Source organism: Ornithodoros turicata, chromosome 3 (assembly GCF_037126465.1).
Source record: "Ornithodoros turicata isolate Travis chromosome 3, ASM3712646v1, whole genome shotgun sequence".
Taxonomy (NCBI): domain Eukaryota; kingdom Metazoa; phylum Arthropoda; class Arachnida; order Ixodida; family Argasidae; genus Ornithodoros; species Ornithodoros turicata.
In genome coordinates this window covers 93183249-93210674 of record NC_088203.1, presented here as the reverse complement: position 1 = coordinate 93210674, position 27426 = coordinate 93183249, and the positions used below count along the sequence as shown (strand labels likewise).

General features: G+C 44.9%; 1 protein-coding gene across 1 annotated transcript in view; it reads right to left on the bottom strand.

Annotated features, from left to right (window-relative positions):
• Positions 1-27426, bottom strand: part of LOC135388838 (nephrin-like) — a 389583-nt gene that overhangs the window by 75257 nt on the left and 286900 nt on the right. The window contains exon 4 of the mRNA XM_064618684.1: positions 25546-25749. Within this exon, the coding sequence (XP_064474754.1) occupies positions 25546-25749 (204 nt within the window). The remainder of the gene's footprint in view (positions 1-25545; positions 25750-27426) is intronic.

Sequence of the window (27426 nt, the reverse complement as noted above, 5' to 3'; positions counted from 1 at the left end):
GAAGAAAGATTTCACGAACTGCAAAGGCATATCAGTGGCGCTGAGATGCGTAGCGACCATCTAGAAAATCGAATGCGAAGATGTAACCTTCTATTCCACGGGATTGGCGATACGGCTACAGAATCTTGGACTGAGTCTGAATCTAAGGTTATAACATTTTGTAAAGACTTCCTGGGTGTAGACGTTGCTTCATGCAATATCCAATGGGCTCATAGAGTAGGTCGATTAGGTGAAAAGCCCCGCCCAATTATTGTTAACTTCACCGAGTTCAAGATGAAAGACCATCTGCTTTCGCTTGCGCACCAATTGAAGGACACTAACTATGCGCTTCGTCAGGATTATTCCCCAGGAGTGCGTGCTGAACGTAGAAAACTTGTAGAGTTCGCAAAAAACCAAGGGGGAGCTTTTAAGTTGCGGTACAATAATCTTCACCTCAACAATAAGATATATATTGTGGGGAAATCTTGCGATAGCTTATCGCTATCTCGGTACGTTCGCCACCGACACCGTACGGGGGCGTGTCTTGTTGTTTGGACTTGTTTTGTGTGCGCGAAGCCAGCGCCCTCGAATTGCTTATAAAGGGATGCTGCGTGTGAGAGAGGGGCTTTTTCCTGTTTGCAGGCTAGGCGGTGCGGAACGGGACATTCTGTTTGGTATGTAATAAAGTGTTCTTTGCATTGTATTTCTTGTGTGGCACCTCTTTGGCGGGAAACCGGCGGAGGTCCTGGTGAGTGGGTCTCGCCTGCTCTTGGAGGGCAGTAGGATTCCCACAATATCTACGGTACCGCAACTCAAACCATAAAGGAAAGACCTACACACTCGAAACCCGATGCGACGCCTAATGTATACTCTAATAATGTCAATGCTCGTCCAAGTGTTACGGACTGACATATCCTTAGAGCACTGCACGGGCACGGGCCCCCGACCCGGCCCGCGGGCCGGGCTGGGCTTGTTATTGGCTGTGTGCTCCGGGCCGGGCCGAGCCCGGGCCGACAAAATACGCCGAGCCCGGGCCGACAAAATACGCCAGCACCGCGGGCCGGGCCGGGCCCGGGCCGTTAAAATACGCCACCACCGCGGGCCGGGCCGGGCCCGGGCCGACAAATATGTTCCCGAGAGTCAGGCCCGGCCGGGCCACGCAGCTAATTCCACACATTGGAGATGCATTAGTTCATATCATCATGCGCTTGCGTCATTCCTGTGCATATTTTGCAAAGACAAGCAAAGGGTACTGCATTATGCATATGATTCGACCCTCTAGAACATTCTCCAAGCCACTTTACATTGCTCCTCACTCCTCACATATTTCACAATCACTTTGGCAAAGCTTGGTGAGAGGGATAGGGACTGGGAGAAGCAGTTTGTCGACAGCATGCTCTATCTCCGCAAAATCTTGACAGTGTAACGATAACGCCCCGTGCGTTCTGGATTTAATTTGGTCTCGTGCGGTTACGGTGTTAAACCGCCATCACTTGTATGTTTGTCTTCTCTCCTTATAAATTTACTTATAAATTTGTTTGATAATCGCCAGAAGCGCGTACGTCGCGGCTGGAAATACTAGGCCGGGATCTACTCGCCGGGTCACCGGGCCGGGCCGGGCCGGGCCGGGCCGGGCTCTATTTGCTTAGACGCCGGGCCGGGCCGGGCTCTAGCCACTGGGTCACCGGGCCGGGCCGCATAAAAATATGAAGGTCCGGGCCCGGGTCGGGCCGGGCCATTTTTCGATGCGCCCGGGCCGGGTCGGGCCCGGAAAAGTCGGCCCGTGCAGTGCTCTAATCCCTATGTTATCTGAAAAACCTAAACTAACGTTTCTTGTGACTAACTTTCGCAGTCTTCTGTGTAAGCAAGACGAATTACGAAGCCTAATACAAGACACCTGCCCTCATGCTATCTTGGGAACTGACACCTGGTTGCACCCGGATATCAACAACAGTGACATTCCACTAACTAACTCGTTTACGATTTATCGAAAGGACAGATGTTTATCGAGGGGAGGGGGCGTTATCGTCGGTGTTAGCAAGAGCATTGTTTCCCATGAGATTTCAATTGAACTCTGGAACTTTTGTGTGTGCGACTGCACACTTTCCCAAGTACCGTTGTCTGCGTATGCTATAGGCCCCCAGGATATACCGACAACTTTGTCTGTAGGCTGCAGCTTTGTTTAAACCAAATCGTGGAATCTTATCCGAATAGTAATTTAGTTATCGGTGGCGGTTTTAACCTTCCTTCAATAAACTGGCGGGATCTCACTGTCGACAATGGTTCCAGAAACACCCACATGTGTACTGATTTTATAGACCTTTGCGTTTTCCATGGCTTATCACAGGTGATAACGCTTCCTACACGTGGAAACGCTTTGTTGGATTTATTTCTTGTGTCTGACGAAATTACTTCCTCACCACCGGTTCATATTAGAGGATCAAGCGATCATTACGTTGTGCTTATCGGTACGAATATCCAGTTTATGAAAAGGACTCAACGCAGTACCAAAATCTGGGATTATAATAAGGCAAATACAGCGCAAATTGACTTGTACCTTTCAACCTTCATCAAGAACTTCTTGAATACACGTCATGACTACTCCATCAATGATAACTGGATTCGTATAAGGGATGCCCTTCTCACAGTGCGCGAACGTTTCGTTCCTTGCATCACAGTACGAAAAACGCAGTCTTCCCCATGGCTCAATCGCTCTTTGCGAAGACTAGATAACAAAAAGAAAAGACTATTTCGCAAGGCCAAAAGAAAAAATACTGCGGAGACATGGATGGCCTATTATGAGTGTCGTACGCTATATAAAAAAGAAGTGAAGGTGAGGAAAACGATCTTCTTCAAGGACGATTTACGACATATTTTAAAAACAAACCAGGCTTGTTTTAAGCCTGGAAAATAATTAATCCGAAAGCACGCGGGAAACCTCCCGTTATCTTAAAATATAATGGGGAAACTTGCGCAGCCGAGGAGGCAGCTGGTAAATTCAACCGCTTCTTTTCCCCTGCATTCACTGAAGAAAGTTCCCCTCCTCCCCTTGACGTTTCGCCCCCTACAATTACTGCGAGAGATGCCTCCAGTAATTATCAATCCATTGGGCATAACAACATTAATAGATAAGCTACCTAACACATGCTCAGCCGGGCCAGATGGCATCGATAGCAAAATTCTAAAGTTAACGGTCCAGTACTCCAGCCTCCTCCTGAGTTGCCTTTATCAAGATTCTCTATGTGAAGGTGAATTACCCTTCGACTGGTTGCAAGCCAATATTATACCCATCCATAAAAGCGGAATTCCTAGCTCAATGGACAATTACCGCCCGATCTCGCTGACATCAATCCCATGCAAAATTCTAGAGCATATACTGGTTTCTCATATAATGGACCATCTTGATGCTAACGGTATTCTCTTCAAAAACCAACATGGCTTTCGAAAGCATTTCTCGTGCGAGAAACAACTGTTTGAATTAGTGACCGATCTTCACAATTGCCTGCATTCAAATGGTCAAACTGACGCCTTATTTATTGATTTTAAAAAGGCTTTTGATAAGGTCTCCCATCAACGAATCCTTCTAAAGACTGCTAACTACAAGCTACATCCTCAAGTTCTAAAATGGTTGCATGCTTTCCTTCAAAATAGATATCAATCGGTTATCATGGACGGTAAAAAGTCTCCACACAGTTTGGTGAAGTCCGGAGTCCCTCAAGGCTCCGTGTTGGGTCTTATCCTGTTTTTGATGTACATTAACGATTTACCTGACGCTGTTCAATCAACAATCAGGTTGTATGCAGACGATTGTATTATTTACCGAAGTATCAAATCAGTAAGGAATTGCGAGATTCTTCAACCTGACCTGGATAGTCTTTACTCCTGGTGTTCTAAATGGCTTATGGAAATCAATGATGATAAATCTAAATGCATGACATTCACTTCTCTGACAGTCCCATATATGTATACTACACAACACCGCATTCTTCACTGCAAAGAACCTCTGCGTATAAATATCTCGGTGTCGCTATAACAAGCGACCTCACCTGGACCTCACACATAAACTCCATCGTGACTCAAGCAAATAAATCATTAGGCTTTATTAAGCGTCAGCTGCACCTGGCTTCACCTGAAACGAAGTCTCTCGCTTACACAACCTTGGTCCGACCACAGCTGGAATATGCCGCTACAATCTGGAACCCATCCCAACACCTCTTAATCGATAAAGTAGAATCTGTACAGAACAGAGCAGCGCGGTTTATTGTTCGTGATTATCATCATTTTTCCAGCGTCTCAGCCATTAAAGCCCAATTCTCTCTTACTCCTTTGATTACCAGACGAAAGGTATCAGGCCTGGCGTCCTTTCATAAGTTATATTACGGTCACCCCCCCCCCCCCCCACCACCACCACCACCACCACCACCACACACACACACACTTCCCCACCCCAGTTACTGTCAACCCCCTTACAAGTTATTTCCACGACTTGATCACCCGTATAAAGTACTTGCTCCACCTACGCGAACCAAAAAATTCCTCTACTCTCCACACCAGCTGATGGTATCAAACTGGAATGGCCTTCCTGCCCACATAGCATCAGACCGAAATATATCGTCATTTATTTCCAATTGCTCTGATCATTTTCAAAACGAATGAATTTCTATGTGTTGAGTAAACGAATTTTGTGCATTTTTGTATACATCGTTTTGCTGTTTGTCTTGTTACAAAACTTCCCCCTTTATGTAATTCCCTTCACAAGGGTCTTTAAAGTAAATAAATGAAATGAAATGAAAAACTGCACTCTTAGAAATGAACTTCACCGCACAGCACGCTTCTGGACAACCATCATCTCGAATGCTATCGTTATCTTTCCTAACAGGAGAGTACGCCTTTTTTTGTGACAATTATGAACAGCATAAGTGTCATAGAAAAGGCGTACGCTTCCTGTTCTCAACAAATCGGGGCAAATGACGATATCGTTCGAGATTATGGTTGGCTTAGAGGAGCGCGCTATGCGGTGAAGTTCATTTTTAAGGGTGTGCCCGTGTGAGAGAGGTATAAAAGCAGCTCGCTTGGCTCAGTGGTTAGTGTGTTGGCCATGTCACGTCGAGAGTGGGAGGTACTCGGGTTCGAATCCCGGTGCCGGCTGTGCTGTCTGGGATTTTTCATGGGTTTCCCTCAGACGCTTTCAGACAGATGCCGGTACAGTTCGCTAAGAAGTCGGCCCAGGGCGTCAGTTGTGACGTTGCCCACATCTGTGAGGCCCACAACGACGAGCCCTTACTCCATCACCACAGACGTATGAAACTCGAGAGAACTGATGTTCTGAGGCTGGAACAACATAGAAGGAACAATCACATACATGGCCTCAAGTTGCCTAAGAAATTAACGATGAAAGATGAAAGTCACTGAAAAGGTTAGCCAGCTGTAGGACTCGAACCCACATCTTTGTCGAGTCCTACAGCTGGCTAACCTTTTCAGTGACTTTCATCTTTCATCGTTAATTTCTGAGGCAACTTGAGGCCTTGTATGTGATTGTCCCTTCTATGTTGTTCCAGCCTCAGAACATCAGTTCTCTCATGTTCAACATTTGCCGCTTGCGTCGATCCCTGTCGTATGAATGTGTGTATGAGTGTGCAAAAAATGTAAGTGTGAAAGGAGGATGAGTGAGAGAGAGTGACTGGTTTGTCCCTTCAGATGACGCACCGTGGAAGTCGCTGAGAAGGCGTGTTAGCTTAGCTCAATTGGTAGAGCCCTGGACCGGTAATCCAGAAGATGTGGGTTCGAGTCCTACAGCTGGCTAACCTTTTCAGTGACTTTCATCTTTCATCGTATAAAACTCGTTTGGTATACAGTGCGGTCACCAGCAAAAAACATGTTCATTAACTTCTTTACTTTGGGCTTTGAAGATCTTCTGAGTGAAATCACTAAAGGGGAAACTCGCTTCTTCCTTCCGTGTTGCGCCAGGAAAGTAATTTCCTGGGCAAATAATTCTGGGTACCGTTTACTGACGATGCAGCGTAATAAATTGAACCTGGCAAGCATATATGTTCAGAGCCGATTGTACTGTGAGTGTTCTTTCTTTCTCTTTTTTTTTTCTTTCTCCGACGCGACACGTGCTCCCATGGAATTACTTGTAAACTGCAACTTAGAGACGCGAAGTGGAAGTACATATATACTTTTTAACAGTGTAACAGGGAAGAACAGTGTAACTCATCACGCACTTGATATTTACGCTGCCTCATACTTTATTTTCGCACACTCACGCGACAGTAATTTCACTGGTTCTTTTTTTTTTTTTTTCATCTTACTTGTTCACATTTAGTTTTCCAGTCATTTCTCCTACAGCTCCTAGCGGTTGCCGAGCACTCATGTTTTGAGCGCCACGATGGACTAGGCGGATCCATGTCCATATTGATGATGATGATGATGATGATTTAAAGAAAAAATAGGCATATGCCATATTGTTCTTCACATGCACATCCGTCTAACAGTGTAATGTTCGACTTTTATGGTTATTTCAATAATTGTCATGTCTCCTGAATACAAAGGCTAAAAAGGTTAAAAAGGTTAAAAATATATCCAGAATGACTTTATATTCAAGAAGTAATATATTCGCATATTTGAAACTTAGCAGTAGCAACATACGCGGCCAAACGCAGTTTCCACTGACCGAAACTTTTTTCTTTTTTTTAACGCCTTCTTTCAGAATAACCAAAGGCTGGCTCATCACATTTGTTTAAATCTCCCGCGCATGCTTAAATATTTTTGCTTCCAGCTGCATTTGGTTTTCGGGAAAGAGGAAAAAGGTATCGAGGGAGGGTGTACTCTCTCATCGCAACTCAAATGTTGTAAAAAAAAATCAAAATGCAAAGGATGCAAAGGGTGTTCCAGGCACTCAAATGAAAATGATGTGGCAGCGGCTGCCTGTCACCAAAAGAAACTTAGTTAGGTCAGTTCAAGCTATAGTATGGGCTATGTCTGTAGCTTTGGGAAAGGAACAACCTCGATGGCGACTCAGTTTGAAATGTATAAAAGTATATAAGTACTTATATTTCATAACGCCGTAATGAAGGTGCCTGAGCAACGGGCAGAAGACAAAGAAAACACAACTATGCCGTATGCCTATTGCTCGGGCACCGTCATTTCGGAGTTCGTCCTCCAGCTAGCCTGTATCTATGCCCATTTTATCTTATAGTTTAAATATAACTTAATGATGTACAGTTATTGATGGGCCTTCGTATTTAAACCTATCGTAGAGTTTACAAAGATGGCTAGCGTACTGAACATTACTTTTCTCACCGATAAACCTTTGGAGGGTAATAGAAGTTTTCACGTGTTCGCCTAGTAGCTTTATGGCTTCGTTACTGTACGTGATCCATGGATTATATAGGGATTGATCGACGGATATATATGTACAAGCGAACAAAGAGGCACTGTATAGGTCTCTATAGAACAAGGTCCTCAACTTCCGTAAAGACACACGCGTGTACGTGAAATTTATTCAGTGGGGAAGGCAAACATTCGCAGAAATGTACGGGAGCTACAGACCATTAGCGTTCTCATACGTGCCTTGCGGCGTTTCCTGGATTCTATCGTACGAATTCAGTCAGTCAGCTTAAAATGTCAGCGGGCACATTGTCGGAAGGAATGCGCTGTCATGAGATCTGATATGTAGACTCCACATCGAATTATCCTCACAGGCCTGCATAACTTAACTCAGACAATGAGAGCTTCCGGATAGAATCAGCGCTGTGCTACGCAAAAGTGCTTCCGGCATTATCCATGCGGTATTATTCGCACAGGATGTATGGTACGGGGCGGCAAACTCTGCATACTAAAACTTTCATAATAATAATAATAATAGTAATAACATCAATAAATCAATAAACTTATTTTTGCTAAGGTGACCACTAACAACAACTCTGGTGCAAAAGCAGTGCAATAACGCCTGCTTGTTTTTTTCTTTTGTTTTTTTTGTGATTTTTCTTCTTTTTTTAATGCCTCTTGGTCATATGATGTTGGTTTTTCTATTTTCTTTTCTATTCGCGAGTACTGGAGTAGCCTGATCCGACTTTGTCGGGTCTCACACCTCTCTATTTTTTGATATCTCAATCAATCAATCAACGCCAGTTCCACACTGGGCAGTTGTTCTTCATCTTTTGCTTCATTTTGCCAGTTTGGTTGTCGTATCCCACCATGCGAAATATTTAACTAAGTAGCGAAAATGCGCACACGAAGTTTGTAAAACACACTTGGTGGCGGTGGTGGTGGTGGTGAACGAGATCGGCTTTTCGTTAAAACACGAAGCGCGGATCAAACGGCAGTAGAACATTTAATAACGAGCTCTCGCGCACAGCCTGAACTCGTTGTAACGGTGATATTTCATCTGATGAAGGGGAGGCCCTGCACAAAAGCCCGTAATGCACTGTGTTACTAGTGTTTGACCGGTGCTTTGTTCTTAAGTTTAGCTTTTTGGTCTTGACTGATCCGTAAGCTGTTACTTGAATTGCTCCTCTAACTTTGCAAGACACATTGCGAAGAGCAGGCCTATAAATCATTGGTGTGATATCATGTGCACAGGATAGAAGTATTTATGCAATACATTACAGAAAACGTCGTTTTCTTTTGCTTTTTTTTTTTTTAGTGGAGATACCACACTGCTCACTTTTTTGCTTTTGAGGTATTGACAGACAAGATACTCGTCAAACAACGAATACACGTGGCTAATGACTGAGAGCCCTGATTTGTTTCATTCCCCGAACCCCGACATTCACTCCCCCAGGACTGCAAATTGTCACTGAACTTCGGAAATGGTCTTCAGAATGGAACAGTCTACGTAAATGTCTGCTCTTGGTCAATTTGATGGCATAAGCCTGTATAACTCAGCCAACTTAGCAATTTTCCACCCACACAAGTAAGAAACAGTCAGCGCTTTTTTCTTCGCAAATTGTGCCCTGTGTATGTCGCAAGATTTTATATCACTCGACATATCACAGTTGACGGTTTGCTGCAAAGTATTTTCACGCATGCAACACGAATTATGTACCTGGGAGTGTTAGAACACAGCGTGAGATCCAGTCCCCACTCTGTGACATTCATTTACTGCCATGCAATTACTCCCGAAAGGGACTACTTTTTGTGGCAATGCATTTAGTCGCCAAAAGGAGTAAATTTACTCCTGTTTTCCTTTGAGTATAGAATGGGTCATACAGGTGAAGATGTTGCGTCTTTTTTTTTTTTTTCTTGAATTTGTGAAACCGCGGCGCTGCTAGACACGGTATACGAGGCCAATTTTTCTACCGTCATCAGACCTCGTTTGGTGTCCCTTTCTCACCATCGCTTCCCAAACTCACACCATCCTCACGTTTTATAGTGACGAAGACTTCCCCTTGTTCCGCTACCTATTTCACGAAACGAAATCCGCCGTGCGTCAATGCAACCTTGTACAGCTTGGGACAAAAGTTTACGGAACACGGCACCTGCGTATTTCTTCATCGGAGCGCTTCCCTGCTAGCTATCATGAAGCGATCGAATAGGAAACAGGTGGCGTGCTATTCTATCCACCTCTCAGTATGTATGTCCACTCCTTTTTGCTGCTAGATTGTCGCACCATTGGAGAAATGCGACACCCTGGTGTTCCGTAAACTTTTGTCCCAAGCTGTACCATCCGTGCATCAATGTAACCTTGTGCGCGAAAGAAGTTAAATTGCGCTCCTGCAGCAACAGGGCATTCCACGAAACCGCAGTTCTCGTTCACTGTCACTTTCCGACACAGTTCTTTCTTCCCAAAAAACGTCTGAAAAAAAAAGAAGTGACCCACATCCGATTTCTCGACGGCGCTTTCTCCCGTCCTATCAAAATTCGCGCGTGATCAGCCAATGGTCACTCATATCGCAGGAGGGCCACAAAGCACACACAAGACCTCTCCCGTGCAAAACGAAAATCAATGACAATTCTCCAAACTCGAAGAAGAGCCTTCACGCTCTTGCGTGTATAGGTAGAAGCTTCTGAAGATGCTCATTATACAGTACGTGGGACGGAATGCTGAATACGGCCTCGGGCAGACTTCAGTATCCCGATTCTGTGTTGATTTTTGCTTTAGCAGTCGGTGTCTGCTTGTGTCACATGAAAGATTCTATGTTTATAAAGATGAAGGAACTGTCCTGGCCACCGGTGTTTTCTCCGCTCGGTAGTTTATTGGCATTGGAAAGGAGTCTCTTCGGGAAATAAGGGCGGGTAAGTTTTGAAAGTCTCCAGCCTTTTGAGGATTTTCCATTTAAAACGCTTCTCTGAATAAGAGTTCGTCAGAAGCTGAGCTTGTGTTCGGTTTTTAATTTTTGTTTTATACGATGCGTGTTTCATTTCGTTGCATTTTCTACCCTTTTTTTACTTCCTGTTCCGCGTGCCTCTTTTTGTCGAATAAAAAGACCGCCTTTCTCCTACGTCTTCTAGTGAGCCTGTCATTTCCGGCAGCGACTAGCCCCTGGTGATCAGCGGTTGCAAATGGCGTTCGTTTCTGCCGCTTTTTCGCTTTTTTCTTCCTTTCAGCACAGAAAAGGAGAAGGAGAGAGAAAGAGGAGCGTAATTTTTCACAATTGGTAGCGAAACTCTTCTTCTTTGCAGTGCAACAGTGGCGTTCTGGGTCTGTTAACAGCTTGCCCAGAGCGATTACGATTGAAAGATTACTGCATGGTGGCGCGATTCAAAAGGCGACTCTGAAGGGAGCAGCTTTGTTCCCACGAAGTCCAGAGTGGAACAATGGTCGAGGGAGTCTCATTTTTTTACGTGTTCTGTTTGTCCTTTGTTACGGGCGGGAGGATTGCAAGTGCGGACCCTCGGTTGTTAAGAGGCTTTTGCGGATAAGATAGTTGCATTTGCTTATCCCGCCACTTGAAATGAATTTGCTGAACAACGGTGGTAACCAAAATTGCTTGGTATAAGAGCGAGATATCATACTGATGACAAATGACCACGAATGTGAAAACGTACGTACTGTCTTTATGAAATTTAGATGCTTTTTTTTTTATTTGAAATTTTCGTTGTGCAAATCGTGCTCAATACATTTGTACTGATGACGCGAAGTAATGTTTCTCGTCATAAAAATACCCCACACAAAGCGGTCAAGGAACGGCGCATCCCTCGTACTTCCTTCTCTCCCTGCCCCCATTAATTGGCCTTCAAATAAACAGAATACAAGTCTGAGGTGGCCTACGTGTGATCCAGCATTGTATGGTATCGCAACCTCATCCCATTGTCATTCATAGTAGTTGTTGTTGTTCCAGCATGATCTCAGCATCCGTTGCAAAGAAGACTTAATTCACAAAGCCATATACGCATATCCATATGCCGCGTGTCTTACAAGTTGCTCCCTTATTTCGCCGGTCACTTGACCCCTCTTTCGTTCACCTCCTCTCATGTGCAGAGACACATCGCCATAGCACACATACTCTTTAAAAATGAACTTCACCACATAGCACACTCCTAGCCAGCCATCAGACCAAGTGACATCATTCTCTCCCTTGTGTCTCCGTTGTCATTCGGAATGATGGTTGGTTAGGATCGAGCTCTGTTTAGGTGAAAGGTGAAGCTCTGTTTTTCCGCTGTCGTTGCGCTAAAGCAAGAAACAGAAGGCAGGTCTTGCTCAGTGACCCATCTGATACTTTGCCCTTCCTGACGAACTCATGCACCCTCTACGCACCTCCACCCTTCATCCTCTATCCTCCACCCGTCTGTCCTTCTTTCTTCCATCTTTTTTTTTGTATAATCGTAGACGACGCCCACTTCTGTGTGGCCAACAACGGCGAGCCGATCATGCCGTTACCCCCCTTCCCCCCTCTGTTTTTAGAATATACTCTTAGAAATGAGTTTCACCATATAGCACGCTCCTAGCCAACCATCATCCCGAATGACAAAGTTATCGCCCCTGATTTGTTGAACACTGTAAGCGGACCCTATTTTGTACCATTATGCACGTGCATAATGGTACAAAATAGGCTCCGCCTCCAGTCTTCAACAAATCAGTGGCGAGAACGTTGTCATTCGGGATGATGGCTGGCTAGGAGCGTGCTATGTGGTGAACCTCATTTTTAAGCGTGTATATTTGCGAGCGATTCTTCTGATGTGAAAGCCGATATTTCCGGGTCGACTCGGATGTATCTTGGACGTATCTTGGAAGTACTCATGTGGCATGAGAAGCAGAGCTGATGAGCAGACCCGAAGAGTGTAGCATGCGTCCATCTGTGACTGCATTCCTTGTCTTGACCCGCACGCATAGAACGCAATTTCATGGCACAACTGAAATGTCGCGTAGAAAGAAATTAAAATGTAGAGCATGGCGGAGCAGATGTCGCCCCGCGGTACAAACAGTAACCATTCAATCGTGTTTAATCGAGGCGGAGACGAAAATAGTCCCAGCTGTCTCGCGGAAACACGCACGCGATGGATGCGGAGCCTGCATAGGAACGTTATTAACAAATTTAAGGACTTTTTTCTTTCCTTCCAACGCCGCAGAGTTTCTCGAATGCTTTTTTAAGCTCAAATACAAACGCTCCACTCAGTTACTCAGTCGGATTGTGAAAGCTGCTTCGCTTTTTCATCAACGTGAACTCGGACGAGCTCTTTCCTTCCTTTCGTAATCCGAGCGAAATGATATGGCCCTGCTTTTTTGCTTGACGACGAAGCGCGGGTGATATGATGCGATGCCCGAGTTCTCATATGGTTGCCAGGCGAACTGTAGTGTCTGCAGTGATGAATTAATATGAGTCCTACAGCTGGCTAACCCTTTCAGTGACTTCCTTCTTTCACGAATGAATATACTCGGCGATTCACGCGTAAGATTAAAGGAGCAACGCGGTTACATTTAAGATGACTGGAAACCGTGTCTCATTCGTCATGCAAAATCGGAGAAACAACCGGAGAAAACAGCCGCGGACGGCCGATATGGTCCGCGCGTGACGTCGAAGAGTCCCCATGCCTTTCTTCTTTGGTTCGTCTTTCTCAGCTCACGCGCCGCTTACACCTGATTGAGCTGTGTCGACGTCACGAGTCACGTGTCCGAGGACCACGTTACGTCACGATGTTCCCTCGTTCTCCGACACGCTCTTTTCACGAGTGGAAGATTTTTTCAAGGTCCGACGAATGGATGTCACCTGCACCCGTCGTCCTTTGTGAGGAGAACAGATACTAAGCAAGCGTTCTGCGTCTAGGTGTCGTTGCTCCAACGCTCTAACACCACTAGCCTGTCACAGCGTAGTGGGTCGAGTCGTGGAGTGATGGTGGTGGAGGGGGTATGTTTATTGGAAGACAAATAAACGGAAGGATGGAAAGGTCAGCCAAACGTAGTGTTATCTCGCTAATCCACAAGTGAAACAAAAGACAAGGGCGAGAAATGACATGGGAGGTGACAGAAGGGTGAGTGAGGCAAAAAAAAAAAAAAAACTGAACGCAGACAGAGATGAGGGTGAGGTGCATCAGGGTGAGTTGCGAGGGTGGCGTGGAGGGATATGTTTTTCAGACGTACGACGTGACTTTGAAAGAAGAAGAAGAAGAAGAAGGGAAAAAAAAAGGGGGTGGGGGGGCGCCCTGCCCGCCGGGCGGCGTATACATGCCTTTCTGCACCGCTTCCGATTTGTTGCCAAAACGACATTCGGTTTCGCAGCAAACACGCTCTGCGCCAACCACTATGCCGATTCATACAGTTCTGACTTCAGATTTGAGGAGAGAGAGAGGGTCGTATACGCCTTTTTATGACAATTCAAATTGCCACAAAGAGGCGTACGCCTCCCATTTTCGAGGAAAGTGAAAGATATCATTCTGCATGTTGGCTGGTCCCGAGCGTCCTTAGCCGTGGAATGGCCGGAAGTCTTCGTGGCACCGAAAGTTGTGACAGGGGCTTGTTTCTGTTTACCCGAGAATGTCATATAGTATACGGACGGACGACTTACACTCTTCAAACAGAACTTCACCACGTAACACGCTCCTAGCCAACCGTCGTCTCGAATGACATGGTTTTCACCCCTGATTTGAAGAGAAAACGGGAGGAGTTCGCCTTTCTGTAACGCTTATGCAGTGATGTTAATGGTCTCAAAAATACGTACGCCCAGCGCTTTCCACAAGTCAGTTAGTGGTAAGGGTATAATTCTGTGCAATGGTTGGCGTTCAGCGGGTTATGTGGTGAAGCTCTATTTTAACAGTGTACAGCACATCGTAAAAACAGAACTTCACCGCATTGCACATTGTGCGCCAACCATTGCGACGAATGATAGGGTCATCGCTCCTGATCCGAAGAGAGAGGGGCGTACGCCTTTTTGTGCCAATTATCATGTATCCAAATTGACACAAAAAGGCGTACGTTCCCCTCGCTCTTGGAATCAGACGCGCCCCCTAACCCTACACTCTAAAAACAGAGCTTCACCGCATAGCACGATCCTGTGATATGATGAAGAAAAAGAAAAACGAGGGCGATCCTAGCCAGTCATCATCCCGAATGACAACGCTCTCTCCCTCGATTTGACGAAAGGGGGGAGGGGCGTACGTCATTGTTGTGGCAATTATGAACTGCATAATGCACGACAATCCCAGCCAACACAGACTGGTTGGTGGAACGTAGAATCTACATTGTCTAATGTCGACTAATGTTGAACAAGGTTGAATGTAGAACGATAACGCTGAACCAACGCTCTTTCAACTGTACCTGGTCAATGGTGGATTGTGAACGTAAAGAAAAACGTTGATTTTTCATGAGAGAATCAACCTTAGTTATACGCAGCAAGTAGTTGCGTTGGTTCTACATTGTACCGTCAACATATTGTCAACCTTTATGACTAATGAAAACCCGTTGCTTCTTCAGTGCGCACCCAATTGTTTCGCACTGTATTTTATTTTTACGTTCCATTGTGCCGTTCGCGTGTAGAGTAAGGCCTGTATGACGTGGTATTTATATCACTCATGCTGCCATTACTACTTATATTTATTTATTGTATACCCTCATAGCGTTACACTTTTTAAACGACTACTCACGAATCGCACGTATTCTGTAAACAAAGGCAAAAAAAAAAACATATTTTACCTTTTCCACGCCATTATAACGACCGGTCACGGAGGTTGAGGGATATAACAAGAAATCAATTTTCCAACAAGCGCGAGCCGAGCGCAACTACGTCTGCCTCATCGCCATCGACATTCTGCAACCGCCCTTTCAAATCATGGAGGAAGGAAATACAAGGAGCGGCTCTTCCCTCCAGATTAGCGTAGCCACCCTCTAGCGGTCCCTCGAGTCAAATCGCCATTACGTCCTGTCCACCACGTGATCCTCTCTAAAGTTTCGCTTTTGCAAGGCTTTGTTTCTCGCGCTGCTCACCGTGTGATTTTGCTTTTCGAAAGTCATTTATTGTGAAAATGTGAGCACCATCGTAGAGACGACGTATCGTAATGTGTTCCTGTCCCGGCTGCGGCTCTCGTTGAACGGAAAGCATCCCTGTCACTGGAACATGTTTCATTCGTAAGTGCACGATCAGTTGTTTTAGTCGCCTGTGTCTGTTCGAGTCATCTTGAATCGTTCGTTTGGGACCTGGCACTGTGCCGTAGATTCAGTTCATATCCTTTGTTGTTGTACAAATCTGATTAATGGTGTTCTGGGTACATCATTATTTACCACTTAATCAAGCAACGTACATACGTTGGAAGTCACCATTGCCACACGTGATGTTTCCGGTCCCGCGTACTCCTTTTGCGTTCTGCACACTGTGACTGGTGACTGGTCTTCTAATAGAAGAGTAAACATCCGAACATACAGAAATAAAAGTGCAAGCACGCGTTCAACATAATACTGCCATCTGAACTGTGACACAACTACAGCTCGCGTCGTCTGCTTTGGTGGCGCCGTGCTGTCTGGAGGGTCACGTGAGTGGTCACGAGGTAGACAGGAGCATCCCATGCAACACAGGGGTGGCATCCAATGTATTGCTCCGTAGACAAAAGCGTGCTGGGCGAACGCAATGCATCCTGGACAGGTCCTGGTCGCACGTCACAGAAAACGTCAAGGCACACGTGACCTTAAAGATGGCGGCGCCCGTGATCGGCGGCCAAACCGTTTGTAAACAATGCGGTTGTTGTTTCTGGACGACGTTTTGGATGTTTTTCGATCACGGTAATTATTTTTATCCAATAATATCGCAGTAAAACGCGCAATTTTACACATAAAGCCTCGTATTGTTGACAACTTCCAAAGATGTGATGACGACCGCGCGTTAAGACTTACCGAGCCGATGCGATGTACTAAGGTAAAATGGGCTACCATGTTGCGGAAGAAGCACCGCATAGTTTACGCTGGCAAAATACGGTCATCTCTTGGTGTTATGACGGCGAAAATATGTCGGTAAGCGGCAAAACGACATGTAAACAAAGTCACATGACCTCAAAATGACGTTTTCTATGACGTGCGACCAGGACAAGATGGCAGTTTTGCCAAAAGCACCCGCTTGAGGGTAGTTACAACAATGGCGGGTTTGTGTCACCGCTGTGCCATGCAATGCATGCAATGTCAGGACTCAGGAGCATGCAATGCGAAGGCGGCTACGCTCGCCCCGATGGAAAACTGTCGGAGCAAGCCATACCGTCTGGCTGACCACTCTAAACCCACAAGGAAGGAAGGAAGGGGCCGCTCCTGATGTGTTTCCTCCTCCATGTTTCAAATAGTCGAGGCTGGCGAGTGGCGAGGCTCGTCGTCGTGGCAGTTTGGTAGGATGCACATTCATTTTGTCACAGGGAAAGGTCTTGGGAACGTCAGCATCATGAGTATTTTGTACTGCAATCTCTGGAACATCGAGGCAGTACTGGCCAATGCGGTGAACAACTATGTTGAGCGTAGCAGCGAATGCCGTAGTGTGCGAGAGGCAGCGTTCTTTTGTTCTCCGCCCTTCAAGTTTCACAGGTGAGTTTTTCTTCCTTCATTTTGCCTCACTTAAGATATGTGCTTTCTTGTTTTCTCAACGATCACATGTGGTAGAAGTGTGGTGCATAACAGTTTTGTATCCGAAGTAAACAGCTTTGTGTCGTTGTCTGTACCTCCAGAATCTGGTTGCGTATCACTGACAAATTTATGCGAACTGTGGGACCGTGTGTGTGTGTGATATGTAGTTTTGTGTATCCGAATGTTTATTAAATATATTCTGATGATATCCTACTGGGGTAAGGTTTAATGCTGTCTGGTTTATTGCTGCTGTAAATGCCTCCCCAGTGTCGACATCAGTTTTGCAACGGAGCTTTACTCCATTGTTGAAGTCGCACGTTTAAACAGTACGTAGCGCAGTTATTTCAGATGTTACAAGTTGCAAAATGCAGATATCTTTGTTCACATCTCTTCGATTCATGCACTATTTTATAGGTGCTCGTGATATCTTGAACTGGGAGTGGTGAAAGCAGCGGTGGCCTATTCTATGAGCAGTCATAGTACAGATAAGATTGGCTGCAAAGGTAATGAGCTACCTTTCCACATCTGACTGCGCTGTTCTCCAAGGTTCCTTGTTTTTAGTATAACCGCAGCTGGTTGTTGAGTGAGCTAGTGTCGCTGTTTGTAGTTTTGTATGAACTAATAGCTCCTGTTACAGTTGTCGGAGAGCTTGAACTGCATGTGATTTCGTCACATCGATAGACAGCGTCAAGCATGTGTAAAGGACCTGGTGTCTCTCTACAACAATGAAGAGCAGGGCATAAACCAGAAGACGAAGACATCTCTTGGACATGCCAGTGAATAGGCTGCTTCCGCATCACACCATCTATACTCCGAAAGATGCTGCGGTAGGTGTCATGCACGTGTTCCCAGTGGTTGTAGAGTGTCTGTTTTTGACGTCTATTTATGGTAGTGTTTGAGCTGCTATCGCACTAGATGGAATGGCCTATGTTATTGGTTATCTTTCAGAGATGACCGTTGCGAAGAGGCGTACCGACCATCCATGTGATTATTATGACCATTATCACTGATTATCTTTTTTGTACATGCTTCATTACTTGATTTAAGATTTTAATAAACAAGCACATAACCGGTCATGCCCCTCATTATCTTATTGAATATACACTATTACACATTTGTACTATTGTATTTGGACACAGTTAGGTTTGGGGATACCTGCGCTTTTGCCCCAGCAGAAGTGGAGTAGCATAGTAGGAAGAGGTAGCAATAGACAATATAGAATAAACAGTAATTCACAACATTTGGTGAACGTTTTATCAACGTAGAAAAAAACAGTCAACGTAGAAATAGCATTATAAAATTATAGTAGATTCTACGTGTTTTTGACCGGACATTTTCTATGTAGAATCTACGCTGCACGCTATCGCTGATTCTACGATGGTGTTGTAGACTTGCAATGTTATTTGAACGTTGATTCTACATTTCGTAGTTGACTGGGAATGGCGTACGCTCCCCCCTTCCTTGCTTTCAGCAAATCGAGGGAAGAACGATGTCACTCGCGATGATGTTTGGCTAGGAGCGTGCTATGTGGTGAAGTTCATTTTTAAGAGTGTATCATTCATCGGCATTCTAAAAAGAGAACTTCACAGCAATGCACGTTTTGCGCCAACCATTGCGATATACACTCTTAAACCATTGCGATGATACACTCTTAAAAACGAACTTCACCGCATAGCACGCCCCTAGCCAACAATCATCTCAAGTGATATCGTTATCTGCCCTGATCAGTGATTTCCCCAGAAATTCACTACTGGGGGGGGGGGTGCCGAGCTTTCAAGGGGGGGGGGTCATGCTTGGTGAAGATTCCACTTACGGAATTTTTCTTAGACACGGAAAGAATCATGGCACAATGGTGACATCTCTGCACAGCTTTCCCGGTTTATTTGTACAATTTTATTACTTTAGCACACAGTACATTAGAATAGAGATTCATTGTGAACGGCATTTCAACATTAAGATGCATAATCACACGACCGACAAAGATAAGAGACCACCATCTTGTCAACGAACACCTAGCACTCAACGGTGAAAACCTTAGAATACCTCGCTTGGTTGAGTTGTGCGCAAATGGCTCTTGATGATCCACATTAAGTTTGCGTGCCCGCACGCATTTTTGCTCGTACATACGCGCAATATATGCATTACACAGTCACTTTCAAATGATTTTGGACAAATGCATGGTACGACCATCTACATGACTGTGGTCCTACAGCCCAAGTTTGAGAGTACGGGATGTAATTCGCTGCGCCGGACTCACTACCAGAACGTGTTGGTGGCCGAGCTGGGTGGGGTCACCTTCGAAATTTCAGGGGGGGGGGGGTGTTGCAAAAATGCAGGAGGGGGGTGTAGGGGTAATTCCTGGCCCTGATATGATGGAAACGGGAGGCGTACGCCTTTTTGTGATATTTATGCTGTTCATAATTGTCACAGAAATGGCGTACGCACGGTAGCACGGTGTGTGCCAACCGTTGCCAAGGATGATAGAGTTATCGCTTCTGATTCGAAGAGAAAGGGGGCGTACGCCTTTTTGTGGCAATTTTCATATACCCAAATTGCCACAAAAAGGCGTACGCCCACCTCTCTCTTCGAATCAGAAGCGATAACCCTATCATTCGTGGCAATGGTTGCCGCATAGCGTGCTATGCTGTGAAGTTCTGTTTTTAGAGTGTATCATTCGTCGCAATGGTTGCGCGCAGCGTGCAATGCGGTGAAGCTATGTTTTTAGAGGTATAGCTAAAACGATTTCCTTATCCCGGTCCGTTCTTCAAGTACAATGGCGGCTGCCAACAAGGAGGGACCACGGGTTCCAGGGATTACCGGCACGTCCTGCGAAAGACTTACGGTCGGTGATGACTTTTATACCTTCTGCGTAAAGTGATGTGGAGAAAAAAAAAAGACTACCACTACCATCAAATGGCGCTGCTATCGTAGCGCTTGAAGCACCCTAGCACCTCATTCCCTACACTCTTAAAAGTGAGCTTCACCACATAGCACGCTCCTAGCCAACCATCATCCCGAATGACAACGTTCTCGCCCCTGATTTGTTAAAAACGGGAGGCGGAGCCTATTCTGTGCCGTGCATAATGGAACAAAATAGGCTCCGCCTCCCGTTTTCAACAAATCAGGGGCGAGAACGTTGTCATTCGGGATGATGGTTGGCTAGGAACGTGCTACGTGATGAAGTTCGTTTTTAAGAGTGTAGTAAGCACGTCTTTCCCTATCGTTACCTTCTATGAGAACCTAGACCGTAAATGGAAAAGGAAACGTATACGATGAATATACTCTCTCGTAAATGGGCCAATATCGTGTTATGTAGAAGCCTATGTTGAAGCTTATGAAGAAGAAAATGCTAAATTCGAGGTCTTCGAGGCCTTGTCATTTCTGGGTCCTCTGTACAAAGCAAGAGAAGACACATGTTTAAAATTGTAATATGTCGAAGAGTGTGCTGTTAAGTATGTGTTACAAAGGAGTGTAGTTAAAAAAATAGTAGCACAAACCATGTAGTAACGCTGTCAATTGACTTGTTTGAGCTCGATAAAACACGCTTTTTCCAGCCGCTTTCTAGTGCAGCTTACTACCTTGTGGCCCACGAAGAGCGGGGGCCACAAGGTAGTAAGCTTATTAGTAAGCACGAATTATATTACGTCTTTCCTTAGAGAGCATTATGCGTGCAAAAAAAGAACGTAAACACCGTTCTCTTAGCCGTGTGCCTTCATGCTTCGTCGCCATCCTCATTAATGTCCTCTTCCTGCTTTATAAAATAGGGAATATAAGCAATCTTGGACACATTTCAACTTAAGTAATGGTACCCTGCCTCACTATAAAGGAAAGCGCTCGTTCCTTTGCCGTTCTCGTTTGGCCGTCAGGCTCTGTCAGGAAAAAGACGAAAGACACAAGATTGGCTCCTAGCCAACGTTTCCGTTCGCTCCCGCATCGAGTCCCTTTTTATGCAGCATGCACCATCAGAGTCAATGTCGAACGCTATCGATTGACTTTACAATATTTATTCGAGAGTCAGAGAGTGAATCTGCACAAGAAAAAAAGAAAAAGGAAAGGAAAAAAATATTCGAAAGTGGAGTAATCGCCATCTCGGTCTTGCAATTCTGGATCGAGGACATCGCTAAACAATTATCGAGCGCAAGAAAAATACCAAATGGGAAAATGTTGTACGTTCGCTACACGACACTAACGAATTATAAATCAGAAGTGTAAAACTAAACACAAAATGATATGGGCCGAAAATTTTGCCTCGTGCGTTAATTATCGGGCAGAGAGCGCGCTGCCATAATGGACGTTCATTTTAAACTGAGACAATGTACGAGCAGCTATTTAACGATGTTAGTTCGAACTGGTTACGCAAAGTGAGATAACACAAAATGAAGACAGATAAATAATTTAAATGGAAGAGCGACAGCGGAGGCGTCGAGATGCATGCGACAGTTTAAAGTTACAATAATTGAGCACACGTTTTTGACATTCCTTGGCACGGGAACCTGAAAGGCAGTTTCAGAAATGTATTACTTTTTAATTGCGGAAGTTAATTAAAGTTTAGAATGTGCGATTGATACGATGAAGTATTTAGTTTTATCGTTCAACTTGGAGCGCACCTATTGTGTATTAGTGGTAAAGCCTCAAGTTATACTATGTAGGCTGAGAGCACAGCGAATGCACAGCCGGTAAATTTTATAACCGAAAGAAACTGAAGAACAATCGAAAGCAGCTGCACATTAGTTGCCCCTGCAGTTATTACGAACACGAGTGTGCAAGTACACAATCCTCTCGGAGATTGCATATCGAGAAACAGAGAGGAGATGGGAGGCGGCGAGCGGGGTAGGAATGCACGCATAATGCTCAGGCTTTCTCATCACGTAGTGCATGTTCGTTACTGGATACGTTTGTATAAAGCATAAGGAAAAATCCATTGAGTTCAATAGAAAATGCCAGCCGAAGCGCTGTTTCTCCCCCGTGGCTGACGAAAGATTTCTAAGAGTGGATTTCCTTTGTATCGAATGGTGAAACTTGTTGCTAGTCCAGACCATAAAACCATGTTTATGAATCCGTCCTTGCATCCAGTGGCCCAAGCGTTGTCTTGGCAACGCCGAGCTTGAAACTCAGAGTTAACACCTGCAACTGAGTAAGCATTTCTCCACAGCAGCTTTCCATGCTAGCATAGCCGCTCGATCTCAAAAGAATCAACCCTCCTAGCAACTTGTCCCTCTACGCAGCCATTATGGAAATTCAAAGCGTGGAAGAAGAAATACAGGGTGGTCCATCAACCATGATAGAAATTCATAGTAAAAAACGTAGACCCCGGAGTGACATGCGGTCAAGGGATTTTTTTCTGCCAATAACTTTTGCCACATATTGGTAACATTTTTATTTCATTTCAATTGACGGAAAGTTAATTTATTGAATTGAACTCCGCAATTTTCCAAGGCAACCTAACGTCTTCTTTGCGGAAATGGTTCCCCGTGGTCATTTTACTCGGTATAGCACATAATCCCACTCGTAATTGCCGAAATAAATTCGCCGAAAATCCGTGGAAATGAGCCCTTGGCTCCGCCTCTTTTTTTGAAGGCTCGTTGTTGCAGCGCAAAGCTGCGAGGATAGGAGGCTACATTGACACGCCACACGAGGGGGGGAACATTGCCTTTGCATTACGAGTGGGATTATGTGCTATACTGAGCAAAATGACCACGGGGAACCCATTTCCGCAAAGAAAACGTTAGGTTGCCTTGGGAAATTTCGGAGTTCAATTCAAGAAATTCACTTTCCGTCAACGGAAACGAATTAAAAATGTTACCAATATGTGAGAAAAGTTATTGGCAGAAAAAAATCCCTTGACCGCATGTCACTCCGAGGCATACGTTTCTTACTATGAATTTCTATCATGGTCGGTGGACAACCCTGTATATACCTCCACTCAATTGTGCGAGGTATTGAAGCGACAAAACCTACAGAGAATGAGGCGTAAAGCGATGATAATCTTATTAAAAGTAATTTGAGGTGCGGCTTCATTCTTTGTAGTTTTAGTCGTTTCACTACCCATTACGGCAATTGCTGCGGGCCACCGCTCTACCTCTTACGATAAAAAAAAGAAGAAGAAAAAAATATCGATGTCGCTGATGCTTTCAATTTCGCATACAGGCCCTCAAGGCTGAGCGCAACAAACTGCACCAACGAAAGGAGAACTTTTAGAGTTGATATGTTCGGCATCAGAGTAAACAGCTCCCACCTTGCCGCGGGCCCTTTACTCTTTTTCCTATCAATCACGTGACCACTTCGGCTTAATGATCGGAACTCTTTAATTGTTTGGGTAAAGCTTTCGGTAGTATTACCGGCGTCGAAGTGGCTAACGAAATGCGACACAAAAGCAGAGATGAAAGCAGGACCGCCGTTCGGAGAAGCTCATTAATTTAACTCACGCCGATGAGAGAAGGAAATTTTAGGACTCCGAGCACAAATGGGATTTTCATGGCTTAGGCCGAGTGCACCACCCAGTGTGCTTGCGCGCCTGCACGGGCTCGTATGAAGCACGTCCGCATGTTTCCAGTGTTGCTAAATGTTGACGAAGTCTCTTCTGTCTCACAGCGGTCTGCCATTGGTCTTCTCAAACGATTTGCCCAATGACCGTTGGAGATCGGGACAGCCCAATGATAGTTCGCTCCGCAGTGCCGCCCATCTCGAGAAAGAAAGAAAGGGCCAACGTAAATTACGGTTAAATTAGCAAATCGCGAACGACGCAAGGGTTGGATCCCGTTCGCTTTGAATTGCTCTCGAGGTAACGACATTCTTCGTTTTAGCAGCAAAAATCATTGCACTTTAGTACCCCTTTAAAGTTCACACACCACGAGAGAAGTTATATAATATCTTCGTTCTAAAACGTAATAATGCTTGACGGTTCAGTTTGAACGGTCAGAAGCAATCAAAAGAAGCGTATAGTACGTGTAGTATACAAATACGTGCAGTGACAAAGTAAAGGGCACGCGTACTGCTGTCACAACACTTGTATGTAATTAGCAGCATGAAGAAGAACCAAAGGGGAGGCCAGCAGATAGTTAAGTGTGAGCATTGCAGGCAGACTACGTTCAAGTACCTCTCCTGATTCGTGGCGCTGTGTGGCACACGAGACTGTACGGCCCCCTCTCGGAAAAGATTGTGACATAGGTCCGCCGATAGGGGATTACAGACAAGTGTGTCGCAAGCAGTACATTGTCCATCGTTACGCCTAAGTAGTAAACATCATGGTTATTGACTCAACGAATGCGGACTTGTTTTCGGTGCTAACAGCATATATTTCAGGAGCGCCGCCAGTAAACTGCCACAATCCTGTGTTTTTGCTGTACCCTTTTCTGGTGGATCTATGCCACTAGCCCAACCGTTGCTTCATTCGTACAGTCATGACACACGAATTGCTTGACCAAACAAACGAAACACAAAAGTTATGAATGAAAGTGGTGAATAAAACTGGCTGTTGGGTTTTGGTTTACAGTCAACAGATCAGAGACAACAGACTTTCTTTATGTGCTGTCATCATGTTTACTTTCCGTTGACTTATAGCCTTCAACTTTCTGTCGGCCATTTACAACGGAAATGCAATATATTTTTCTATTGAGTTTACGCAGACTTTTTGCTTCAGCGTCGTGAGCATCAGTGAGCGTTACTGTTAGCGGAGGACAGTGAGTGTCAGGACGACAGCCGCCAATATTTCGAACAGAGACTGTTCTTCTTGCGGGAACAGTCTGTGTTCGAAATATCCGCGGCTATTGCCCTAAGGCTTCGCTGAACTTTTACCTTTCTACAGTAATAGTTACCGTTTGTCGAAAGAAAAGGGAGGTAGTAAATTGCCGTCGACAGCCGTTTTTTTTTTTTCTTCATCGTTGGACGTTACACATAACGCGCAATGAGAGAGACACTAGTAGCGACCATAGCTCCTGTTCACGTCGCTCTCCTTGACTGACGTGCTGTGCAACGTACCTGAACTAGCCTCTTTTTGCAGCTTTTTACCTGCAACGTCATTTTCCATAGCAAATAAAACCTTCAAAAAAAGAAAAAGAAAACACGTACTACGAACAACGCAAGCAACGACGCTCCTGAAGCAACGACGCTTCAAGACGCTCCGGTATACCTTATTCTTAAGAGTGTCTATTGCGACAACCCGAGAATCATCGACTGCACACGTTACTCAACTCACAAGGCAATCCCATCAGCAGCAGTATCATATTTTCTTTCATATATCGGGGAGTAGCGCTTATAGGGAGAGAACGAGTGAGTTATGCAACAGTGCCAGATATTTGCCAAAGCATTTACGATAGCGCAGTTTTTTTCTTTTTCTTTTTCTTTTTTTTGTTGTTATTGCTTCTTCACGGTTTTCTTCCGAGCATTACTTCTATATATGTCTCCTATAGTATTGTTACGCGAGCTCTTACAATCACGCGCGATCCTTGTTGCGTCCTCGTTTACCCTTCTTTCATCTTTGTACTGTTGGAGATTAGAAACTGCCTGCATCGATGCTATTTTCGGGAGGCGATCGAGCTAACTGGAGGACTGTTCAATGAGTGAGGAAAAATAACAGTCTGTACGCGTGTACTCACTTATGAGATCCAGGATGATTGAAACGTTTATCGGAGCGAGAGCGATGGGATTTCGAGCACGGCATGAGAGGTTGGCCTGGAGATCCGTTCGATTCAGTCCGCTGAAGATCAGTTTGCTTCGTGCGCCTTCGTCCAGCAAAGGTTCGCTCGGGAAGTCCAGTATCTGCTCGTCGCGGTACCACGTCACTGTCGGTGCTGGTTTGCCTAAACAGACGCAAAGAAGTAAATGATTAGAGCACTGCAGTATACGCACGTCTTTAGTATGTACAACTCACGACCCACTCAATTACAACGAACGACTATGTCATAGGCGCCCCTTCCCAGCGCCGCATTTAGAAGCTAGCGCTGACGCTACTCATCGGCCCGGATATTGCTACCTCAACTTCTACAATACTTTGTACTTCAGCTTACCTTAGTATTTTTGCGCAAGCGGTGGATATCCCACGGAAGATTTTTGGTCTAAAGTTGATTATCATCATCACTCTATACGGTTTCATAAGAGCTGTTCCTGTCGTATGCCACGGTAGTCGTACGTCCGCTTCAGCGCGTTCAAAATTCAAATTTCCATTGTCCAATCATGATGTAGATCTCGCGGGCCGATGAGTAGCGCCCATAGCGGATCGTGGGGCCGAGCTCCTCGTAGGGGTTGCCAATTCTGACATGGTCGTTATAATCTAGTAGGTCTTAGTGCAACTATAATTTACAGATTCCTTTCTAGATTTCTGTAAGCTGCAGAAATTCCTTGTTCGTGCGTTCAAGTATATATACCAGAGGAGAAAAACAGATTATGCCCCTACAAAGTCGTGGGACAGAACGTTAAAAAAAAGTCGAAAGATGGTTCTCAGCAAGGAATAATTATTCATTTATTTATTTATTTGTATACCTATAGCGCCGGAGGGCATTACAGTGGGGGCCGGGACATCGATCACACAAAAATGACCCCAAACATTACGAATGCACGACATACACTAATATGCTATAAGAACACCAAGTATCACAAAACATCATAGAACGTTATTTCGTGTTAATATCAGATATACTATTAAAAACAAATTTACATTGGGTTGGCTGGGACTATTTTGAGGGAGACCATTCCACTGAGTTATTGTCCACGGGAAAAAGGAGAACATCAGTTCGAGAATCGTATTCTGGAACTCTTTTTTTCTTTTTCTTTTGTTTAATCGAGATGTATCCCGGCGAATACATAATCAGGGAATGATAAGTATCGTGAGGGGCTCAATGCGGTATGTGACTGTGGTATACGCAATAAAAGAGTTCAGGTCCCAGAGCAGCGTTCAAGAGCAGATGCTATCCCAGCACGACTTTCAGCTCTGTAAGGCTGCAGTCACACTGGTTAAGCATAAAACACCAAACACGAACATTCACCAAACATCCCCCATACACGTATGGCTCAACAGCTGTGGTCACACTGCGAAAACGCCGTCAGAACATGTTCAAAGACACGGGTGTATAACCAGTGTGACCGTGCCGTGATACAAAAGTGCGCTTCGGTTGTGTTTGAAAGCTTGTTTTCAAACACTTGAACGTGTATTTGGACACTGTCGAGAAACAGCTCATGGGATTTTGGAGAAATCAAATAAATATCTTGATATCCATCAAAGAATATGTTCTTTTTGAAGGCTATCGCCGTACCTCTACCGGTTACGCACAAATCTAGCGGCATCAGTATGAACATTCTCTAGTTTATTGGTTAGAATCAAGGAGTTATCCCATAAAACACTGGTGTATTCTAGTAGTGGATGAACAAACGCGAAATACAAGGTTTCTTTGACGTTGACATACAAGGTGTCCGTCATTCAATTATGATAAAAAAAACTACGACACATAGAATCATGCGGTCAACGGCATTTGTTCTTCCTA